Genomic DNA, 24,632 nt, shown 5'->3' with positions numbered 1-24,632 from the left:
AAAAAAAAATAAAACATAGTCAACTTGTGTGTCTATTCCATATATGTTTTAAAAGTGTCATGAAGATTAGAAAAGTGTTCCTATTTTCTGTTTTATCAACCTTGTTAACTGTGGTACTCTTGTTTTTTGTCCAGTTTTGAAAGAGGAACATTTATGCCTTCATCTATGACTCATTTTCTCATTGCCACCTGTATTTCTAGCAATTTGGGAGAAGTACACACGCTTACAGAAGTGCACCACTTAGGTCTTCTGATCAAGCACACCTCTTAGCAATGTAAAACGTATCTTTCCCTCACATACTATGTCTTGGATTCTATTTTATACGATATTAATATTCTTTCACCTACTTCCTTTTAGCAAGGATTTTGCTGAGTGGGTCTTTTTCCATTTTCCTGTTTTAAACTTTTCAGTGATATTTTTTTTAGTTATTATCTCTTATTAACAAGATTTAACTGGATTTTGACTGTTATTTTGATCCCAAGGTGATTTTGAGGCGCTCAGACATCTGTAATTATTGAAGTGTTCACATCTGGGCTGCTGTCCCCCAGGTCACTCTGCTCCTGCCATGGCGGGCTTCATTTTGACATCAGGCCCGCTGGCTTCGGAGCCTTTGTCTGTGCTGCCTCTTCACTCAGGTCTTGGCTGAATGTCCCCTTGCTCTGCAAGACCGTCTCTCATGCTCTTTACTGTGGCTTTTTTTCCCTTCGATGCCACTATTACCTGAACGAGCAGGTTGCCTGACCTAATAATAATGTCTGTCTCCGTCACCAACGCAAGCTCAAGGGCAGCCCCCATCCTGGCTTCCCAGCCACCTTAGACTTAAAGATCACAGCATGTTTCCAGAAGATTCGGGAGCCAAACTGGATTTAAGCTTACAGCCTTTTGAGGTTTTACAAACGGCAAAATGGGAGGGTCTGAATTCTCCTCGAAGCAATATTCGTCGCTTGCAATCTGTTTACAGACTCTGAAATGCTGATTTTAGAGAATATTGCATTTTCAAGCATCTTTTATTTACACTTTAATCACAATATATATTAAACATTAAAAGAAACCTTTGTTGCTTTTCTAACATGGCAAATAAGGCAATTCAATTTTAGAAATGCAGAAGTATTCAATTTCAGGTGAAAATATGACAGTTTTTGTCAGTATCCAACTCTACCACTTCTGACAAAATTACTTCCTATTTGCCATTTCGGGCAAAAAGTTCATTTCAAAATAGCAACTGCCTTCACAGGAAGAAAGAGAGTATCTTTTTCATAATTAAAACCTGTTAAATGTATCAAATTTCATAGCTAAGTACTACTAAATGCCTGTTGGGAAATCGGCGCATCTGTAAGACATTGTTGAGGGAGACATGTTAGCGAGTCTGACACACGACCTTCTACGAACTCAGTGAAATTATTCAGAATACTTTTTTCACGCAACAGATTGGCTCATTCTTTGCCAAATGTCACTTACAAATGGGTATTTTCCTTCTTTTCTGTGTGTCTTTGGTAACTCCAATAGGAGTACAGGAGATGCAAAAGGAGAATAAAAGGGAAGTTTTTAAAAATCATGCAATGCTAATAAAATATGAATACATCCTTATTTCTGAGTTTCTATAGTGTCAAAACGAAAGAAAAGAGAAACGTATGTAAAGATATACCGCACTCTAAACACCTTCAGACCAGAATTTAGCAAGTTGGAATCAAGTGTAAGGTGGGTCAGAGCAGATGCCTCGGTGCTGTCCCCAGAGATGCTGGGGTGGGGCCTGAGAAACTGCATTTCTAACAAGTTTCCAGGTGACACCAGCACTGCTGGGCCAGGGAGACACTTTAAGAAACTGTTTGAGGGGCGCCTGGGTGGCTCAGTCGGTTAAGCCTCCGGCTTCGGCTCAGGTCAGATCTCACATTCATGGGTTCGAGCCCCGCATGAGGCTCTGTGCTGACAGCTAGCTCAGAGCCTGGAGCCTGCTTCCGGTTCTGTGTCCCCTTCTCTCTCTGCCCCTCCCCCTCTCATGCTTTGTCTCTCCCTGTATCAAAAATAAAAATAAAACATTAAAAAAAAAAAAAAAGAAACTGTTTGAGGCTGTTATTTCACACGCTTGATTTGGGGTCAAGGCAAGAGCTACCTAGCAAGAACATCAAGGCATTAAAAATCATTTTCACTTGATCTCTGGCACTTTTTGAAATAGCAGCTCGTGTATACCCCGCCTAAACTTTCTTTCATTGCTTAGTTTGAGATTCTCTTAAAAGAGAAGTTAAAAATTAATTCTGTTGAAATCCGGACAATAAAAGCAGAATAAAATTTTATGTGGTAGGACGGGTTGGTTCAGCCACAACGTGGACATATACTCACCCTAAGGATTTACAGCAAGAAGCCCGGCGTCCAATGCCCCTAAGTGCCGGGCAGGTCGGTTAACACACATGAAGGAAGGAGGCCAGGCATTGGGAACCGGACCTCACGAGGGCAGCTGCTGCGCAGCTCCAGGTACGGCCAGGTCTTCTACGTTTTCAAACTAAGCCAGCGATCTACCGTTTTATCTAAAAGCTCTCAACTTTCAAACCTGGGCAACTACTTAAAGATTTGTAAACACTATACGGGGCACAGAAAAAAGGTCTGTGGGCTGGATGCTGCCAGTTTACAAGCTCTGTGTAGAGGGAGGGCTCTGACCTCCTCCCACCGGCCAGGCGCCATCAGCTTGGGCAATGTGCTCACCTACTCCCGGCGCTCATGGCCACTCCCTCCAGCAGTCGCCTACTTCCAGAATGCGAAGCACGCTCTCCAAAAACCTACGAAAGAAACCCTCTTTGCATAAGCAGCTTGCCCACCAAAACAAGTCCTCTGCCAGTGATCCTAGTCCGGGAAGACTGGGACAGAGAGAAGAGAATTCTTCAAACGCTGGAACTACCAATCCAAAACTAATGATTAAAATGACTGGAATTTCAGGATCACTAACTTATCAAAGAAAAGGACACTATGCCTAGGAATACAGAGGTGAGGATTCTGAAGCTCTCTGTCATGATGAATGGATCTGGTATCCGAAAGTTACTTCATCTTTGTCTAGAGATTCACTCAACTGAGAAAACCAGTCCTTACAAATATGCCGAAGGCAACACAGATCGCAAAAACAAATCAAATGTCACGAGTCTACTAATCACTGAGTGAATAGCTGATCCTAACACATGATGCTGAAGAAGTAAGCGAGTGCACAGACGGTGAGGCACACGAAGTGGGGCTCTGACAGGGCTTCAGTGACTCAACAGTAAAACAGCCTCCGGTGGGCTATTCTGGTCCTCAAATAATCTCTGTCTCCATTAGCACCAACTATGACATTCCTGCTACTGTACAACGGTAGAAACTACGTATGGGAGACGGAGCTCATTACCTCGAGGCCGGTGAGTAGGAGGGTGGAAAGCCAGGACCAGAAAGGCCTCCCAGAATCCAAACATAACGCCCAACCTGAGTTCTTTTATAGGCGACATCAGAATCATGACAGATTTTAAGAGTGTAAAAGTAAAAAAATCCCCAAAGAGAAAATTCTTTTCTAAAAATATTCAAAAAAGGAATGCAGACTCTTTAGCTTACTTTTTCCCCCAAGTTTTTATTGCCTCTGCTCATTAAATCTCTGTGAACATTAACACGTGTCTGTGGTTGAGGGAGAATGTTCCACTGCAGAGAAAGGAAAGACACACCCAGTTTTTCATAAGAAACTTTGGAACAATTTAATATTCATCCTCGGGCAACGTTCACAATAATCGTCTCAGAGAGCCTAAAATTAGGGTAATGGTTAGCAAACAGCAAAAGTACTACGAACCGGCATGGACGGCCCTCCGGTGTAATTCATAAATACAGAGTCACAACCCCGGCTCAACTGGGAATGTGCGTCCTTACTCGGTGAGGATTTCTTTTACCATTGATAATGCCACGCTCGACAAAAAGACAAGCGGCAAAGTGAATAAAGGATTTTTAAAGCAAAGAAGATGCCACGGATCGGGAGCCCCAGACCGGCTCAAATGTCAGTCAGGATGTTGTCTCGAGCTCATGAGGCCCTCGGCCCGATGGCCAGAGGCCTGCCATGCACAAGAAAACGCCTTTGCCAAATCATGAGAGACTCCTGAATACTGAAAACAAACTGAGGGCTGAAGGGGGAGGGCAAGGGGAAGAGCGTGATGGTCATGGGGGGGGCACTTGTGGGGAAGAGCACTGGGTGTTCTATGGAAACCAACTTGGCAATAAACGATTAAAAACATAAATAAATAAATGTTTGGTAGAATTCCCCTGGAAAAAAGAGAAAAGAAAGGAAAATGCCTTTGCGCTTTCGGTGAAGTGACAGCATGGATGTGCGAGGCGGCAAATAACTGCGCCCCGCAGACAGAGGCCTTCACCCCGGTGCTACTTACAAACTCATAGTCTCCGTCCTGCGGCACTTTCCACCCCGAGGAGTTCCTCGGGGCGCCCGGGACACTTTTGCCGAAGCTGTTGGTCTGGTTTTCCTTCTCTTTTTGTTCAAAGTATTCGAGGAACGATGGTTTTGCAGGCTGCATGGTCTCATCCCTTCCTGAAACCCAAGAACAAGAAAAGGAGAAAAATGGTATCTTCAACCTCAGTAAGTTTATGGATACACCCATCTCCAGACGGCTTCATCCAGCCTGTGCGTCAGTGGCTTTTTTAGGGAAGGACCCTCGCGAGAATCTAGTGAAAACCACAAGGAAATGCACAAATGCTTCTCCTGGAATTTCTGAGGATGTGGGGCCCCCCAAATACATGCAAATATTTCCCCAAGGCCCCTTTTTTCTGGATGGAGACCTGGGTGATGGAATGACTCCAAGTAAGACACAAGTAGTATTTTTTGGGTCTCCGATGGCAAAATGCTCCTGTAACACTTAGACTGCAAACAGAGAAGCAAGCAAAATATTTACTTATCATCTACATATACAACATATTCTGGATCCAAGGGAGTAGAGAAGGGGATAATACAGTAGGGCGACTCCCCTCTGATAAACCCAGGATCCGACTGGACTAATAAGGAAAATACGTACAACAAAGCGAATAGAGTATATCATAATCCATCCACTCCAGGAAATATTATGTAACTTCTAAAATCTTATTTTATAAATGGCTTACCATTTATAAAGCACAAAGTAATTTGTGCTTCCAATTAATATTCTAATACCGGGAAGTACAGAAATTTTTCCCCAGTGCTTTCCATGAACATGTTGGGTGTATATTTCCCTCTTCCCTGGTGACTAGGAAAAAAGACCAGAAGGTTCAAAGCCTTAAGAAGTGGGTGGAGAGGGGAGTCTGGGCGGCTCAGTCAGTTAAGCATCTAACTCTTGGTCCTGGCTCAGGTCATGATCTCCTGATTCGTGAGTTTGAGCCCAATGTGGGGCTCTGTGCAGACAGCACAAACCTTGCTTGGAGTTCTCTCTCCCTCTTTGTCTCTCTCTGCCCCTATCCCACTTGTGTTCTCTCTATATATAAATAAATAAGTAAACTTAATTAAGAAGTGGATGGGGAGGAGCCTAGAAGAGAAACACCAGCAAGTGTTTGAACATTTGTCCCCTGCAACCTTATCTCCCGACGCTGGCCTGGTCCAGTATCAAGCCGGCGTCCTGACTGCCTCTCAGACGTTTGTCATCTCACTTTACCATTGCCAAGTTCAAGAGCAGCCAATCCCAGATCTGCCCACTTCCAGATGCTGCCCAAAGCCTACTTCACTGAGGCCTCCTCACTTATGAGGGATTATACACAGTACTTACTAAGATCGGTTAATGATTCTGTGGTGATCGTGTGTGTGGTTTTGTTTGTTCTAGGTACCACATTAAGGGCTTTTCACGCTTATTTATTTAATTTTTGAGTTGAAGTTAAGGTATTTCATAATCTACTATTGAAAAGACTACAACAAAATAAAACTTGTAGAAGCGGAGGTGTTTTTGATTTGCTGACAAGTACTTTTGATCAGTCCCCTCCTCTGGGCAGAAACGGCCGGGAAGCAGCCTCCACACAATCCCACACAGAGAAAAAGAGTATTTCGAGAGCTTCCTGGACCCGTGCAACCGTGACAGTGCTAGCGACAGGTGTCACATACAGCATACAGTGTCCCTTCATACGGAATCTCCTGGCTAGACACTCCAAGCAGCTGACCAGGACAGGAAGTCCTAAAACAAAATAGAGAGCCCGAATGGCTTCCAAACAACTAGATAGTTATTTGGAAAAACACTGAGTTGGATCCACACTTCACGTCTTAAACAGGAAAATTCCAAATGGGTAAAAGCTCCAATGGTAAGAATGGAAACCATAAGTACTGTAAGAAAGCTTGTGTGAATGCATTTAAAACCTAACTGTGGAAGGGCGCCTGGGTGGCTCAGCCGCTTAGGTGTCTGACTTCGGCTCAGAGTCATGATCTCATGGTTTGTGAGTTCGAGCCCCGTGTTGGTCTCTGTGCTGACAGCTCAGAGCTGGAGCCTTCTTCAAATTCTGTGTCTCCCTCCCTCTCTGCCCCTCCCCTGCTCCTGCATGTGTGCTCTCTCTGCCTCTCTCTCTCTCTCTCTCTCTCTCTCTCTCTCTCTATATATATATATATATATATAGATAGATAGATAGATAGATAGATATAGATATAGATATAGATAGATAGATATAGATATAGATATAGATATAGATATATATGTACATAGGGGCGCCTGGGTGGCTCAGTCGGTTAAGCCTCAGACTTCGGCTCAGGTCAGATCTCACGTTCATGGGTTTGAGCCCCTCGTCAGGCTCTGTGCTGACAGAGCCTGGAGCCTGCTTCTGGTTCTGTGTCTCCTTCTCTCTCTGCCCCTCCCCCTTTCATGCTCTGTCTCTCTCTGTATCAAAAATAAATACAACATTAAAAAGAAAAGAAAAAGAAGTCAATATATATATATATATATTTAAACCCTATCCTGATTCTATGTCTCCCTCTCTCTCTGCCCCTCCTCTGTTCGCTCACTCTCTCTCTCTCTCTCTCTCAAAATAAATAAGTAAACTTAAAAAAAAAACAACCTCCCTATCCTGGGGTTCAAAGATACATATTTTGGCCCAACTATAAAATCCTGGGAAAACCACAGGTTCTAATCTACAAAAAGAGGCCCCTGGACCATTATTTCCCACTCCCCTTTACAGCTCGAAAAACTTCCTAATTCTCTGAGTTGGCAGTAACTTATGAAAACATATTTATGCTCAGTTACTGATAACCATTCAAAAGATGTTATCTCCAAAGGGATTATCACACTTGATAACCTCTAAACTAAAATATGCACAAGTTAGATGTGTATGGGCACAAACCAAAGACCAGATGAAAGCAAAAAGTAGTTAGGACCCAACAAATACTTGTGACAAGACTGTCTCTGACTCTTCGAGTTTTTTGTTGTTGTTGTTAGTAGGGCTTTTTTTGGAGGTGGGGGTGGGGAGCAGGTGTCTTTTTTAAGACAGATAGAAGAGGTGACCACATTTTCCTTGGCCCAAACTGTATAAAATATTGGTTATAAAAATGTTTTATATAAGTAAAGCTGAAGACATGAATGAATCAACAGGTAGGAGAAGCCAACTCTACTGGCAGGAAGCAGCATGCACTCAAATAAGAAAACCAGTTAGGTGTGCTTGTGATTCCTTATTTAGTGGTTCCAGAAATTAACCGCCTGCATCACAGTGTTCTGCCTCTACGTATTTCAGTGCTTCTTGTATTAAGTTAATACGGAGCAGTCAGCACTCCTGTTGTGACCAACATTTTCTTACCAACACCATAAATTACAGCACCTGCTCTCACTCTGGTTTTATAGACTGATAATTCTCCGTAAACAGGTCTGTATCACCATAATAAGTAGTACCTTGGATAAAATGTTTGCAAAAAATGGCCCTGATAACCCCCCTAGTGTCCTCGCCCGTTGATAACGCCCTCCCACAATGACTCGGCTTTGCCATGGGATCAAGCCATGGGACTGGCTTTGGTCCCTGAAACACAAGTGATGGGAGAAGTTTGTGTGTCCTATCATGCAAATGACCCTGAGTGAGCCTGCTGGATGGCAAAATACCGTGTGGCAAGGGACCCTAGTCAACAGAGGGTCTTAGCTGGGGCCTTCATAAGTCAGCCAGCCCCGGCCACTGTGACACCAGCTGACCGCTAAGTTTTGGGAGGCAGCTAAACTCACCCCTGTACCACCAACACTTATGTTTTGAAGTGTTTGTTACGCAGTCAAAACTAACGGGGATGGTGTCTATCTGCCTCTCTCCCTCACACACACTACACCCTAAATCTAAAAAAAAAAGTTCTATTCTTTGAGAACTCAAGTTCAAATTCAATTAAAAAAGTTTAATGTTTATTTATTTTTGAGAGAGAGAGAGAATGAGAGAGAGAGAGCAGGGGAGGGACAGAGAGAGAGAGGGAGACACAGAATCGGAAGCAGGCTCCAAGCTCTGAGCTGTCAGCACAGAGCCCGATGCGGGGCTCGAGACTCACAAACCGAGAGATTGTGACCTGGGCCAAAGTTGGATGTTTAACCGACTGAGCTACCCAAGCACCTCTCAGGTTCAATTAAGATTTACTGAATACCTTCCAAGTTTCAGGCATTTTACCAGGTACTTTTGCATGACAGTCCTATCCAAGCTTCATAAACATCACGTAAATGCAGCAGGAGGGAGGAGGACCCGCATTTATTAGGCACCAAGTAGGAGACGATCTACCATTTCACTTAATCCTCATCTTCTGAGTTATGTATTAACTGTTTCCACCTTGTGGGTGAGAAATCTGCTTAAGATTACGTAGCTAGTTACCAACAGGATGGGATCTGAACCCTGATCATCAGTGTAAGTCTGATGAGTCTCATACTGCAAATTCTCTAAAATCAAAATGAAAATTCTTGGCATGTCAGAACTGCCATTAAGGTGAGTGTAGAAAGACTGGGGGAATGGAATTTTCCCAGTAACTGTATCTTCGAACTTCTCTTTGAGCTCTCCGGAGCTGGATAATCAGGTGTGCTGGACAGCAGCCTGCCAGAACTGAAAAGCCTGAGAGATTCCGTCCAAGCTCATTAAAGGCAATGCTGTCCCCAGGGTTTCGGCTGGCCGGTGGGCTTTTTGTTTCGGTGTGAGCTGGGGTATTTTTTCAGATGTATCCCAGGAAATGAAGACATTCTGCTGAATGATAATTCCAGAAACCTGAAGCCGTAGGGAGAACAGACTGAGCAGGAAAGTCAAACTTTCTAAACGGTCATCACCTGCTCTGATCTTTGATCTGACGCAGGAACTGCCCGGATTCCTGTACTATGACTGACCCATTTTACTTTGTGAGCAGCATCTGGCAAGCTCAGTGGACAATCCGTCTAAGCTCACAGACCAGGGGTGAATTTGTAAGCAACTGTATCCCATATTTATTTTTCTTTGAAAAATGCTATCTAAAAGCAGAAACACCTAACAACCCAATGTCCATCAACTGAAGAATGGAGACATCAAATATGGAATCACTATACAATGGAATATTATTCAGCAATAAAAAGAAATGAAGTACTGATACATGGTACATGGATGAACCCTAAAAGCATTATGCTAAGTGAAAAGAGCCAGTCACAAAAGACCACATATTCTACGCCTCCGCATGAAATGTTCAGAACAGGCAAATCTGCAGAGACAGGAAGTGGATGAGCTGCCCAGGCCCGTGGGGTGAGTGGGAAATGACTGCTAACAGACATAGAGTTTCTTCTAGGGGTGATCAAAATTCTCTAAGAATTTTGAGGGTCAATGAAACGGTACTATCCATACAATGGAATCATTCAGCCGCAAAAAGGAATGAGGTACGGACACATGCTCCACCATGGACGAACCTTGAAAACATTAAGAGGAAGAAGCCGGATGCAAAGGCCACATTTTGTAGGATTCCACTTATATAAAATGTCCAGACTAGGCAAATCCATAGAGACAGAAAGCAGATGATGGGTGCCTGCAATGGGGGACAGGGATAATACGAAGTGACTGCTAACAGGACTGTGGTTTTGGGGGTGGTGAGGAAAATGTCTGGAATTGAACAGTGGCTATGGTTGCACAACCCTGCTAACATACTAAAAAGCCACAGAATTGTAACTTTCAAATGGTGAATTTTATGATATGGGAATTATAGCTCAATTAAAAAAATACATCTTTAAAAATTAGATTATGATGATGGCTGCAAAACTGTAAATATACTAAAACCCATTGAATTGTATACTTTAAATGAGTGAATTACATGGTATGTGAAGTATAAGTAATAACTCAATTTTAGGGGTGCCTGGGGGGCTCAGCTGATAAAGTGTCCAACTCTTGATTTAGGTTCAGGTCGTGATCTCTGCTCGGTCATGATCTCATGGTCGTGAGTTCAAGCCCTGCATCGGATCGGGCTCCACGCCGGGCCTGGAGCTTGCTTAAAATTCTCTCTCACTCTCATCTACCCACCCCCGCTGCTCGCACACTTGCACACACACCCTCTCTCAAAAACAATACTAGAAAAACTAGAGATTAAAAAACATAATTGAAAAAAAGAAGAACCTCTTTCCTCTACAGTTTATTTTTACTTCTAGATTCCTTTGAGCTACGACACAACGCCTAGGGAGTCATATCTGAGAAAGAGACTAACCAAAGACTGACGCCCATCTTTCCCTATGAAATGACCACCTATTAAACATTAAACTTTATGCCCTTTCATTTTTATGTGCATTTTTAAGACTGTCATTAAGTAAACCATAATGGTCACTACTCTGCCCTTAATTTCTACAATAACAACCCTTTTCTACTTTAACAGTAATATATTCTGTTTAAATTAGAAAAGTACCAGGGCCTGCACTTTCTTCTCTGTTTCATATGTGAGTATTTGCAAGGAAAAAACTCAAGTAATCTCTCAAATGTTTTCTTTTGGCATGGAATAAAATGACTTATCAGAGGGTTGTTTGTTTTGGCTTTTAATCTAACCTTTATTAGATTTTGGGTTTTGTGTGGTTTTTGTTTTTGTTACTAGGCACCTAAGTATCTTCCACATATTAATTCATTTCATTACACAAGTTATTATCCAAGTTTCTATGTCTGGCCGTAAATACTCCTTTGCATGCTCTCTGAAACCACTGAGAATTGCTGGAGTCATAAATTAGAAGATTCCCTGGAGTCCAAATGGAATAACTCTTCCAGTTAACCGATTTTGCCAACTGCCTCTCTGTAAATCGATGTGACTTCTAGGCAGTGGTACTTAGGTCTTTAACTCTGGTGAGCTGCCACATATCTATTCAAAGAAATCTAAATCCGAATTTCAGAGAGTTACTAACTAGAGCAAAAGAGGTACACATCTACAAAGATACAGTTAACAAGTGAGAAGATCCATACGTTGGTTATTGTAAAAATCTCCCTTTTCCAGTCTTTTCAAGCTCCACATCATCCATCTGCCTCTTCTAATAAGCCACCTTATCCTATCACTTTTCTGATCAACATGACTTTATACTGCCCTATTATCAACAGTAATTACCAAGTTCAAACTTCTCAGCATGGCACTCAAGGTCCTCCAGCATCCGGTCAAAATCCACTCCAGCCAAATTGAATAGTCAATGTATATGTTTACTTTCTGACTTTGCACCTGTCTAAAATAGCCTCCCTCAGCCTTTCTGCGCATTTAAGTTCTTGCTTTCCTTCTCACAAAACCTTTAATACTTGTCTGTACCACTTCCCCAGCATTTTGCCTCGTTATGTAACCTGCATATGTAAGTTATGGCCACGTCGAATACCACTATCCATCATCCATGTGATGCCCTGACGTGTAGGGAACTACAAGGAACAGTTATAGTACAGCAGGGACTCCATAAGTATTAGACAATGATAATGACAAATGTCATGTTTCCCTTATAACCTATAAGTTCCTGGTCAGCAGCAAATGACTCATTTAGTTTTTGTACACGACACAGTCGTGACACCTTGTGACTACCTAATGAGTACTTCTTGGTTGGCATTAAATATTTATTGTTAACAAATACTGATTCCAAATTGATTTTTTTTGAGCATAAACAGTTATGAGAATCATCTACCTTTTCTATATAAATCCACTGAAATTGATTAAAATGCATCTCCATTTCTTTGCTGAATAAGAGTAAGCAAGTCAGAACAGCTTAGAGCACAAGAGAAATACACTCCCCCAACCAGTCAAAACTGATTTCTCTGACTCTTAGGCATAAAAGCCAAAGTATACCTTTTAGGATTCATTTTGCCTTGTTCTTCCTTATTACTCTCATGCTACTGCTCCCTCTTGGAAAATACATTTCCCCCATGGCTATTCCTGGCTCTCTCTCTCCTTTTACCAATTTAACTATAATGGAGCACCTTATCTTCCCAAAAATATAGGCCTTGAGCCACTCACCCAAGCTACATTGAGATCTGGTACTTTCATATCCTCATATGTGGTCTGGCAGGGCGTTTCAAATGAATTTTCAGGCATCATGTGTCTGTGCCTTTTGGCTCATCCCAAAAGAATCAAGAACGTTAATGCTTTCCAAAGAGCCCAACATCTGGACAGAATTAGAAAAACTGCACAAACAATTAGGCTTTAGTCTCCACTGTAGCAGGATGACCTTGAAGTATTTTTTAAGACAATTTTTAAAGTTTATTTATTTTGAGATAAATAAATAAGTTTATTTATTTTGAGAGAGAAAGCACAAGTCAGGGAGGGGCAGAGAGAGGGAGAGAATCCCAAGCAGGCTCCATGCTGTCTGCACAGAGCCCAACATAGGGCTTGAGCCCACAAACTGAGATCGTGACTAGAGTTAAAGTCAGAAGCTTAACCGACTGAACCACCCGGGTGCTCCTGACCTTGGAATATTTGTGCAACTGTGAGAAAATTCTAAGGACCAAGGTGTCTGCTCTTCTACCTTAAATCCCACTGAGGAGAAAGATTCTGATAAATGCACAGTGAACTACAGCAATTCTCTTTCAGGGACAGAAAAAAAATGCAGTCAGTAAAAATTCCACAGGATTAAGATAACAGTTTGAAACTTAACAAAGGAAGGTTCAGGTGGATCCAAAGTCTAGACTTCTTTAAAATCTGCCATCTTGTATTTTGAGCTATTTAACAGATTCTCAAAATACCTGTATCTTATTGCCAAGGAATGTGAAACACGCAAACTCACTCACTCACTTTCTCTCTCTTCCCCTTTAGCACATTTTTAAAACATTACTGAAACTCACAGGTAACCTTTCTTTGGTTGAACCATTTTCATACCAGGGCTCAGAGAGGTGGCACTTACAAACCACCACTGATACCAAGAATGAAATCAAATACGTAAAGAAACACAACTAGCAAGAGAAAAGGAATTAGGATGCAGAAAAGTAGTCCTGGTTGAAGGAACTTTTAGGTCCAATTGAAAAGCCACTGTCATTCATTCACTAAAGACTCATAAACTTACACGACTCACCTTTTTGAAACATTTACACTCTAAGTATTTTCCATACGTTATTCCATATCATCTTACCAGCTCTACAAAGTAGGAACTTTTATGCCCCACTTTTTCAGAGTAGGAAACTGAGGCTCAAAAAAGGAAGTGACTTGCCAAAGTTGAATGAAGCTTATAAGATCTGAAAGAGTTTCAAAGCAAAGACTCTTGTTCCAAAAATTAATGTTCTTTCCATGATCCCTTTTTCTTTCTCTTACCCTAACTGAGAGATACATTTCTAACAAAGGGCTTTAAGTTTTAGCTTCGGTAGGTATAACTCTACCAATGCATGTGCAGAACACTCAGACAATGCTGTGAGTGGCAAAGATACATGAACACTTAACATTCTCTGACCATAGTTTTATTTATTTAATGTTTTATTTATTTTTGAGAGAGAGAGAGACAGCGTGAGCAGGGGAGAGTCAGAGAGAGAGAGGGAGGAATCTGAAGACAAGCTCCAGGCTCTGAACTAGTTGTCAGCACAGAGTCTGACCTGGGGCTCCAACCCATGAACCCGAGATCATGACCCTAGCCGAAGCTGGATGCTCAACCAACTGAGCCACGCAGGCGCCCCTCTCTGACAATACTTTTAAAGAAATTGCACAGTAAGGCCATTCTGGTAAAAGAAGTGCTAAGACACACGCAGTACATTATGCCCCATTTACTATCCTTGCACATGCGATCATCGGAGTCGGCGGGAATGAGATGGAGAACACACAAGGGAGGCAACATTAAAACAATCCCCTCCAAACCACTGCAGGTGTAGAGAAACTGGGCTGTGAGTCAAGAATTTCCAACTCATGCAGCTCCGAAATTGTGTCTGGTGGTGTTGAAATAAAATCATTTCAACAAGAGCCTGGACTTTGGTTTTAACATGAGGAAACTTACAGCAACAATAGGGGCCTTCATGAGACTTAGGAATTTCTGGGGAACTACAAACACACAGTGTTTGCCCCACATAATACTATCCCAGTAATCTGCCCACAACATGCTTCTGAGCTGTCTTAACTAATTTATGCCACTCACTTTAAAATTCTACTTCCAAGAGATTAATGTGGCCATTGCTCTAGAATAAAACTTAGAAATTTATGAATGATGTTCAAGTTTTAAATAGAAATCACCCACTTACTCCCTTTCAGAGTCTCATTTGAAAGGCTGGAATCTAGACTTGGACCACTGAAGGATTAAAAAGACTGAATCCACTGACTCAAGCCTTTCAAACAAGAATGCTCACTACCACTTCTACTATTCTACACTCTACTGAAAGTTTTGGTAAGAAAGAAAAATATATAAGGATCAGTGGCAACTAGTTGGCTCAGTTGGTTAAGCGTCTGACTCTTGATTTCAGCTCCAGTCATGATCTCACGGTTCGTGAGTTTGAACCTGGGATTCTCTCTCTGTCCCTCGTCTGTTCATGCTCGCTCGCTCTCTCTCTCTCTCTCTCTCTCTCAAATAAACTTAAAATATATATGTATCTATATCTATACATATATACATATGTATTCATACATATATATAAGGATCAAAAGCAAGAACTAAGATTGACTTTTGTGTTGTCAACGTGTAAACAGATAGATGGGAACTAAAAGGAGAGGTACAAAAGCTACAAACTGCCATTACTAATATTTACTTTGATTCACATATAACTCTCTCCAAGTCAGCCTGCACAAGAATTTTAAGTTTTGTTTTAAAAACTTATTTAATTACGTTGTTCAGGCCATTTTATCTGATGATAGCTGCAAAATTATATCATATAAATTTTGTACAAAATTTCTGCATCATATCCTGCTGCAGAAAGAAAACATGAGTTCTCATGAAGGTCTACTGAGAAATCTGGAAAGAAAGGAAAAGTTTAAACTATTTTGAGACGTTTTGGCAGATTTTACTCTTACTTGAACTTTGCCAAGTATGAGGTGTCCAATTTCCTACCTAAATAAAATAAAGACACTGTTCTAGTGTTGCTGCGCTTACTTAAAATAGATTTTAAAATAAATAAACAACAGTCTTGATCGAGAATAAAGCCTACCATAGACAGGGCATTTGATGGGAAGCCCATTCTAACTCATACTCTGTTACAGAGCTCCCTCTGCTGGCCCTAAGAAAGCACAACAATCCTGACACTGACCTAGAACCTCTTCTCCTTGTCACTTCAGATGGGGTGGGGAGGGGTCAGGGAGGGGAGGGCAAACAGAGTTCTTCCATAGCCCTTATCAAAAAACAAAACAAAACAAAAACAAAAAACCCACACTTATGTAGACAAACAGAAGAAACCTTCTAAAATCCCCAAACGGATATTTTATCCAGACACAGTTTTCAAAGTAGCACAAGCCATAGTTTCCCTCCGTGGTTCTTACAGAGGTGCCTGAGGTCTAAGGCAACCCGGAGTCCCCTCACTCTGATCCCCTCCCTCCAGCTGCAACCAGACTCCTTACTGTACTCAAACATCCACAGCCAAAACACTCCCTCGGATGTTGACACCATCAGGCCTACCATCCGAGGCCGGCCCCCTTTGAGAGCCATCTGCCCTTCTGGAACTCTGCGGAAACATGCAAGGTAGCTAGTTATTCAAACAACCAGTAAGGAGAGGTATATTACTGCAGGCGGAGGCTTACCAATATATGATCTGTCACATGAGCCTTGGTCCTGTCCCTCAACAGCTTAATAAAAAAGGCTCTGCGGAGGAGGAATATAATATAATAAGCTCTGAAATCAAACATATCTGGCATCAAGCCTTGGCACTTCTATTACTCACGATGTAATCACGAGCAAATTACTTAATCTCTTTGCAATTCCGTTTCTGCTGCGATAAAATGGGGGTTGGCTATATTTACCACACAGCACGGGGACAATGATCAGCGTGTCAAATGTTTACACAGGATTGAACTCAATGCCTGATACATAAAGGGCCTAATCATTAATGATTATTAACGGGTATAATGTCTATCCTCCTGAGTATAATAAAGAAATAACTTATGTAATAAATAATCAGTCCTAAAAAAATAGGTATCTTCTGGAATCTCCTCAAAAGCCAGCACTAGTCTTAATCATGAATTTTGATGAGTCTTATATTAGGTCTAATGCCCATTAATGTAAGGAAATGCTTCCAGAAAAAGTTGAAGTTCAGGAGAACGAAAGGAGCACAGACTCTGGGCTTCAGATGACCAGCTCCAGCACTCACTCGCCACGTGGCCAGGAGCAAGTAACCTCTCCCGAGTTGTCCTGGGAGAGAAAGTACAGACATCTCATCACTAGAGGCAGGTCAAGATGACTGAATGAACGGAAGCACCAGAGGGACCCCCTCCTGCTCTATATACAAAAATTCAAGACAACAAAACAAAAACACCGTAGTGCTCAAAATTAGAACAGGAAGCTGTGCAGATGCCAAGAGCAACAGAGGAACCCACAGCAGTGAGGTGAGCAGCCCACTGTGAACACCACACCAGAGGGACTAGTTTTTAGACTCTGATGTGGGTACTGGAACCGAGATAAAGACAGAAGCCAAGTGAACGTCTATAAAAAGGCAGCTAGAACTCCATTCCCAGCAAAAAAGATAGAAGCTAGGACAAACTCCACCCACAAGCTCAAGGACATGGCTTAGGAATGTGAGAAGGGGTGGAAAGGGTCAACTTCTAGAAATGTAATTCCCTTGGCTGTACCACAAGCACACTGCAGAAACAATTAATAATCTAAAGACTACACTGGAATGAAATACTCCTTAGAGACCCACAAGGATACCTATGTAACCTCAGGAACATAAGAGACCTCCAAAGAATATACTTCCCACTGAAGATAAGCTCACAAACAAAAATTACAAAATATAAAAAGAAATCTAACATGACAGATAGCAGACACAATAAACAGCAGAGATTAGACCGAAGGGGGCGCCTGGGTGGCTCTCACTTGGTTAATCATCTGACTCTGGATTTTGACTCAGGTCATGACCCCACGTTTGTTCAGTTTGAGCCCCACATCGGGCTCTGCAATGACAGTGCAAAGCCTGCCTGGGAATCTCTAGCTCCTCTCTCGCAGCCCCCTCCCCCCCCCCCCCCACTCTCTCTTTCTCTCTCTCTCTCTCTCTAAATAAATAAATCAACTTAAAAAAAAAGAGAGAAGGGCACTTGGGTGGCTCAGTCAGTTAAGTGTCCTACTTCAGCTCAGGTCATGATCTCACAGTTTCTGGTTTGAGCCTTGCGTTCAGCTCTGTGCTGACAGTTCAGAGCCTGGAGGTTGCTTTGGATTCTGTATCTCCCTCTCTCTCTACCCCTCCTCTGTTTGCATGCATGTGCATGTGCTTTCTCTCTCTCAAAAATAAATAAACATTAAAAAAAAGGTTAAAAAAAAAGAAATCAGACACAAGGAGCTCAAGATAATAGATCTAAAAAAATACCTTAAAATAAAGACATTTATAATATTCAAACAGATAAAGGAATAACATTTGTTAAGACAAGACTAGATATCACAAAAGAAGAAAAACCAGATTTAAAAATAACTAAAACTGCTAAGAGGCAAAAACAGTAGTAACGGAAATAAACTCAATGTCTGGGTCAAACAGTTGATTAGAGATGGCTAAAAAAAAAATGATAGATGATAAACTTAGAGAAAACACTCAGAAAATAGCACAGAGATTTAAAACATGGGAAATAAAAAAGAGAAATGAATATAAAGGGTAGAGACCAAAGTTGCTGAGAGCTGCTACTGCACCCGTGCGAGGTAAAGCGGCACCACATTCGGAGGACAGTGTGCCAGCGTCACAATATAACACATACACATAGAACTACTCAAATACTCCTGAAAACCTCTCCTAGGAGATACTAAGGAAAAGGCACATTTATATGTAAGATGTTCGCTGCAGAGTTATTTATATATAATAGTGAAAAATCAGGAATAACCAGAATGTCTAGCAAGAGGTAAATGATTAAAATACACTGTTAAGTGGGATAAATATAATAAAGGGCCAGGCAGCAACACGGAATATGTGTCCGCTTACTAAGTGGGACAACAGCAGAAAACAGAGAATCTAGGCAAATTAGGGGCGCCTGGGTGGCTCAGTCAGTGACGTGTCCAACTCCCGTTTTCAGCTCAAGTCATGTTCTCACAGTTCTGGGGTTCTGGAGTTTGAGCCTCAAGTAGGGCTCAGGGCTGACAACATAGAGCCTGCTCAGGATTCTCTCTCTCCCTCTCTCTGTCCCTCCCCTGCTTGCATACATGCTCTCACACTCTCCCTCTCTCTCAACATAAATAACCATTAAACAAACAAACAAACAAACAAACAACAAAAAAAAGAATAGCGGGGCGCCTGGGTGGCTCAGTCAGTTAAGCAACTGACCTCAGCTCAGGTCATGATCTTGCGGTTCACAAATTCGAGCCCCTGCATCAGGCTCTGTGCTGACAGCTCAGAGCTTGGAGCCTGCTTCCGATTCTGTCTCTCCCTCTCTCTGCCCCTCCCCCACTCACACACACACACACACACACACACACACACACACACACACACACACACTCTCTCTCTCTCTCTCTCTCTCTCTCTCTCTCTCTCTCTCTCTCTCTCTCTCTCAAAAATAAACATTAAAAAAAGGCATATCCAGGCAAATTATTACTATATAGGAACCATGCTGGCACACAGTCGAAAACAGGCATTTCTTTAGTGGAGTGAAAGGGTGAACTATCTTTTTTTAACAGTGCATTAAAGGGGCTCCTGGGTGGCTTAGCTGGCTAGGCAAGTGACTCTTGGTTTGGGCTCAGGTCATGATTTCACAGTTCTTAGGATCAAGCCCCACGTCAGGCTCTGTGTGGACAGTGCAGAGCCTGATTGGGAATCTCTCTCTCCCACTCTCTCTGCCCCTTCCCCTGCTCATGCACGCTCTTCCTCTCTCAAAATAAGTCCACATTTTTAAAAAAACCTGTTAAAATTGCCATAATACTGTTGGTATAATAATTTTTAATATGGTAATTGAGAATAGAAGCAAATGAAATATTTAACTTTTCTACGACAAGGAATAAACTTTTTTAAAAATCTGCATAATATAGTCAACTGTCCAAACGCATATCAAAAAATTCAGAAAAGTTTCTGACCTAGATATCCTACACAAACTGTATACAAGTCTTCTAATTTTCTTGTTAGTTTCTTTAAAATTAGATTTTATGAAACGAATGCAAACCACTATGGGGATATATCATTTTTTTGTTAGGTTTATCGAGGGTAACAGTTATAATTTTAATTTTCAAGGATTAAACTTTTCACAGAAGTTCAAAGAAGGCAGTAGGTGAAAGACTATTTGTGAAAACAGATTTTAACGTCTAGATACTTCAGGTCTGTTAGTCCTGAGTTATAAAAGTTTCATAAACACGTGGACTACTTGAGCTGTAAGAGACAAGGGAAGGGATAAGTTTATCGCTCTTGAATTTCACCCACGGAGGCACAGAGACCCGTACGAGGAGGGTGACTTCTCCAGAACAGCACAGCAGCTTCTGAACCAAGCCTGGTCAGTTGGCTCTTTTAAAGGTTTAAAAGGAATTCAAAGAAATGGTATGATGTCTGAGATCTGCTTTAAATGACCTCAGTTCATTCTGAGGGGCTGAAATATGATGGGCGGGGAGTCCATTGTTTTTGAAACTGTGTGACAAGTCCACGGGGTCATGACAGTATTCTGTGCAATTCTGTTATGTTTTAATTTCCCATAATGAAAAGCTTAAGTAGCTCCTAAAAAAACAAGTGGTAAAAATCTCAAAGTAAGTGGCAAATGTGTCACACTTGTGGCCCCAAAACTGAGGTACAAGACCCGGCATAGACGACTGGGGAACGGAGTTCAGTGGATGCCACCTGGCTATGACTGCTGGGGTCTTAAACGGTTTTTCATCGTGACTCTATAAAAGACGCATGTTTCTCATCAGACTCACTACACCAGCCAAGCTCAGAGACTGAACAAACCACCCGCTGAGTTAACTGGCACTTAAAATACATTTGGAAAATTACATTTGGAACAAAATTAATTCTTTAAATAAAAAGGGGGCAGATTTTCCATAACATGTGCGTGCACAACACACGTTGATGGGCTAGCCACGTTATACTGCACAGTGATTAGAATCAGCTATATAATTAAAGCCCTAAAAACAAATAGAAGATAAAGCACTCAGACTCCACGGGAAGAACTAGAGGTCAGCAGATGCAAAACAAACCTTCCTAACAAATCACACGGGCTACTTAAACATTTAGAAAGAAAAACTAAATTTAGTACATAACATTCATGTGATAATTTATGTAACAGCAAACATGTATCTAGGATATGTATCTAGGATACTTCAATTTGGAGTTTAAGGAATGAAACATACCTCAGAACACAAAATGAAATCAGGATTTAAAGGGACTTAGCAGGGTGACAATGTTTTTATAGACTCTTGTAAATACCCATTTTTAAGGCCATAAGAAGTAAGAAGAGTAAAAAGGGGGGAGGGGGGAGAATTCTCAAGACAATCCAGATACAAACCCGAATTTACCAGACACACTATCCCATCAGTATTTCTGGTGGGATTTCTTTTATGATAACTTTAGAAAATAATGTGGAAAATAAATAAAATTTAAAACACATATAATTTTATATCTGATTTATTTACCTCCAACCTTTTGTTTTTTCAGTCTTTTTTCTATATACACAGTAATGTATGTTATCTTTTTACTTTTGTAAAAATGGAGCTGTCCTATAATTCTGCTTTCTTTTCTTTGTAAAAAATTTTTTAAAAGTCTATTTATTTATTCTGAGAGAGAGACAGAGCTGGGGAGGGGCAGAGAAAGAAGGAGAGAGAGAATCCCCAGCAGGTTCCATGCTATCAGTGCAGAGCCCAACGCAGGGCTCGAGCTCATGAACCTGTGAGATCATGACCTTGGCCGAAATCAAGAGTGAGTCGCTTAAGTGACTGAGCTCCCCAGGCGCCCCCCCTTCTCTTTTCACTTAACAACATACCGTAAGTGTTTCCGTAACTCACTGTGTATTCCTCAAAAACAGGATTCTTAATGTTTCTGTATGGTATAGTATTCCCTCTACAGATGTATCATAATTTATTTGACCAATAATCTGCTACTAAACATTTAAACCAGGTTTGTTTGTTTGTTTACAATTGTAAGTAACATGTTTGGAAAAATCCTTGCATATAATCGTCTGCATCTTCAGTTATTTTCTTGGACCCGATTCCTAGAAGTGGAATGTGCTGAGTCGAAGGTCTGAACTTTTTAAACCCTTGGTGCATATTACACCAATTTACACATCCATCGTCAGTATTACTACTTTTCACCACCTGTATACTTCTGACCAGAATCCAAACACAGATAAGTCTCAGCCCCAAAACAGAAAAAAGAAAACCCTTCCCTTCGTAAACAAAGGGCTGATTATAAAGACACAGACCTGACACGCGGATGGCAGAGAGGGCTGCTTGGGACCCACGGCCCCAGAGCCACTCACTCCAGTCCCGATAAACCAGCCCCCACCGCCCCCCACCTCGACCCAGCCCTCTCTCGCCTCTGGGCCTCTGTGTCCTCTGGGCCTCTGTGTCCGCTGCTCCCTCCACCCACCTCGTCACTGCCACCCTTTCTGTCACTTCCTGCAGGACTTCTTCAGTAATGCTCAGCCCAGACTACACACCCTTCCACTATGCTTTGACAAGCCCCTGTGTTACCTCTAGTTTAGAACTAATTTCATACCCTGAATTGTAATTAATGGTTTGTCTCCCATACTAGAGCATGAGTTCCTTTGGGGCAAGGACTGTTTCTTCATTCCCTGCTATGTCCTCAGCACCTAGCATAGGACCTAGGATACAGCACGGAAGAAAAATTCACTGAATGAATTAATCACGAAGCAGAGGGTCTAGAGCAGGAGTTAGAGAACTTGCTGTCTGTAAAGAACCAGAGAGCAAACATTTCAGGCTTTCTGGGCTGTACGGTCTTTGTCACAACTGCTCACTCTGCATCTCTAGTGTAAAGCAGTCACAGACAATATGTAAACAAATGGACATGGCCATGTTCCAATAAAACTTTACTGCCAAAACCAGGTGGTGGACCAGATTTGGCCTGTGAACTGTAGTTTGCCGCTCCCTGGTTTAAAGGAAGGACCTTTAAACTTTAAAAAGGGAAGGAGGGGCGGGAAGATGATGAAAAGATTATAAAGTCTTAATGTTTTAAACCTATGCAAAGTTCACTGGCTCAGTCAGTGGAGCGTGTGACTCTTGATCTCAGGGTCATGAGTTCGAGACCCACACGGAATGTAGAGATTGTTTAAAAATAAAATCTTTAGGGGGCGCCTGGGTGGCTCAGTTGGATAAGCATCCAACTTCAGCTTGGGTCATGATCTTGTAGTTCATGAGTTCAAGCCCCATGTCGAGCTCTATGCTGATAGCCTGCTTCAGATTCTCTCTCTCTCTGCCCCTCCCCAGCTGGTGTTCTTTCTTGCTCTCTCTCTCTAAAATAAATACACATTAAAAAAATTTTTTTTAATAAGTAAACAAAATCTTTAGGGCTGTGTAGGTGGCTCAGTCAGTTGTGCATCCAACTTCAGCTCAGGTCATAATGTCATGGTTCGTGACTTTGAGCCCCGTGTCGGGCTCTGTGCTGACAGCTTAGAGCCTGGAGCTGCTTCAGATTCTGTGTCTCCACCCCTCCCTGCCCCTCCCTGCTTGTGCTCTCTCTCTCTTTCGAAAATAAATAAATGTATTTAAAATAAATAAATAAAACGTTTTTAAAAAATAAATTAATTAGAAAACAAATAAAGCCATGCAAAGTGCAGGCTAAATGTGCATACAGAACTCAATTTTTACTGTCTATACTCGCAAACTGCTTTCCGCTGTGAGCTGCTCTGTGATGCACACAGTAAGGGAAGGGAAACAAGTGAGGAGCAGGGGCGAGGACAGCACTCTGAGATGGGAGCCGAGCAGGGGTGTCGGGTCTCGGTCACCGGCAAAAAAGGACCAGCAGGATAAGAAGCAAAGCAGACGCAGGTTTCAACTAGACGGGATTTGGTAGGACTTTCACAGTTGCACAGTCATCCTGACTGATTGAGTACTGACTATCAGTAAACCTGGGTTAAATGCACAGAGAACAGAAAATGCACCCAAGATATGTAAGTAGCTCAAAATCTCATTACACTTTGACTCTGCATCAAAATAATATGTGTGCCTCCACGCATCAAGGAAAAGACAATGACAACATTCAATGAGAAAATGGCCATTCAGGTTTGAAAGAAAGTTCCTCCTCGTTGCTGACGTTTTCCTGCCTCTGACACCACAGGCCAGCTGTCCCCCCCTTCCCCTGCTCCCACCCCTGCGCCACCAGAAAGTGACTCGAGCCTGAGCCCCTGCGGACCAGGAGAGCCTGTTTTCTCTGGAATGTGTAGGCCATGTCCACGAAGGGAGCATATTTAACCAGAGCCTTACTTTTCATGGTCCCTTCCTCTTCCTCATCCTCTGCGTTGATCACCATGGTACCCAGCTGTGACGGCAACGTGTCCCCATGCTCGATCATGGTGCTGGCTCCGTCGGTCACTGTGCTGGCCACCCGGACAGTGCCCATCTCATCACCTGCTGCTCGAACCATCGTGCCCGAGTCCATCTCGTCCTCTTCCTGCAGCAGGACAAAACCTCGAATCAGGCTAACTGGATCAAGAGACTTCAAGTCTTTGGAATTACTGTTATTCATCTCACCACAAGCATTTTCGGATTTGATGCTGACCGGGGTTCTGGACCCACACCGTGTAGAACTGAGAGCACTCTTACTTAACCAAAGAGGATCGTAAAGTCAGCCACGCGAGACGGCACATTGAGCCAGGAGGACCCTCTGGGTGGCTCAGTCAGTTGAGCATCCAACTTCGGCTCAGGTCATGACCTCACAGTCTGTGAGTTCAAGCCCCATCTCGAGCTCTGTGCTGACAGCTTAGAGCCTGGAACCTGCTTTGGATTCTGTCTCCCTCTCTCTGCCTCTCCCCCGCTCACACTCTGTCTCTCTTTCTATCAAAGATAGACACTAAAAAAATTTTTTTTAAAAAAGGAGGACCCTCTTCCCTCACCTCTTAAACTCTCCTTCTTAAAGGTTTTACAACATAAACCTAAGGAGCTGAAGTGCACACCGCTGGAAGCTCAGGCTTGCGAGGGAGTCTCTGAGTGTCCACTCTGCATATTTAGTACAGACCCCTGATTTTCCAAAGGGGCACGAACCACCAG

General features: G+C 42.3%; 1 protein-coding gene across 4 annotated transcripts in view; it reads right to left on the bottom strand.

The window, feature by feature from the left end:
• Positions 1-24,632, bottom strand: part of STK4 (serine/threonine kinase 4) — an 88,847-nt gene that overhangs the window by 37,469 nt on the left and 26,746 nt on the right. For all 4 annotated transcript variants that reach the window (XM_029918460.1, XM_029918459.1, XM_029918458.1 and 1 more), the window contains 2 exons: positions 23,850-24,036; positions 4,383-4,540 (listed from right to left, as the gene is read on the bottom strand). In XM_029918460.1, the coding sequence (XP_029774320.1) occupies positions 4,383-4,540; positions 23,850-24,036 (345 nt within the window). The remainder of the gene's footprint in view (positions 1-4,382; positions 4,541-23,849; positions 24,037-24,632) is intronic.

The sequence above is a fragment of the Suricata suricatta genome, chromosome 12 (genome assembly GCF_006229205.1).
Source record: "Suricata suricatta isolate VVHF042 chromosome 12, meerkat_22Aug2017_6uvM2_HiC, whole genome shotgun sequence".
Lineage (NCBI taxonomy): Eukaryota > Metazoa > Chordata > Mammalia > Carnivora > Herpestidae > Suricata > Suricata suricatta.
This window is presented reverse-complemented; position numbering and strand designations above follow the sequence as displayed.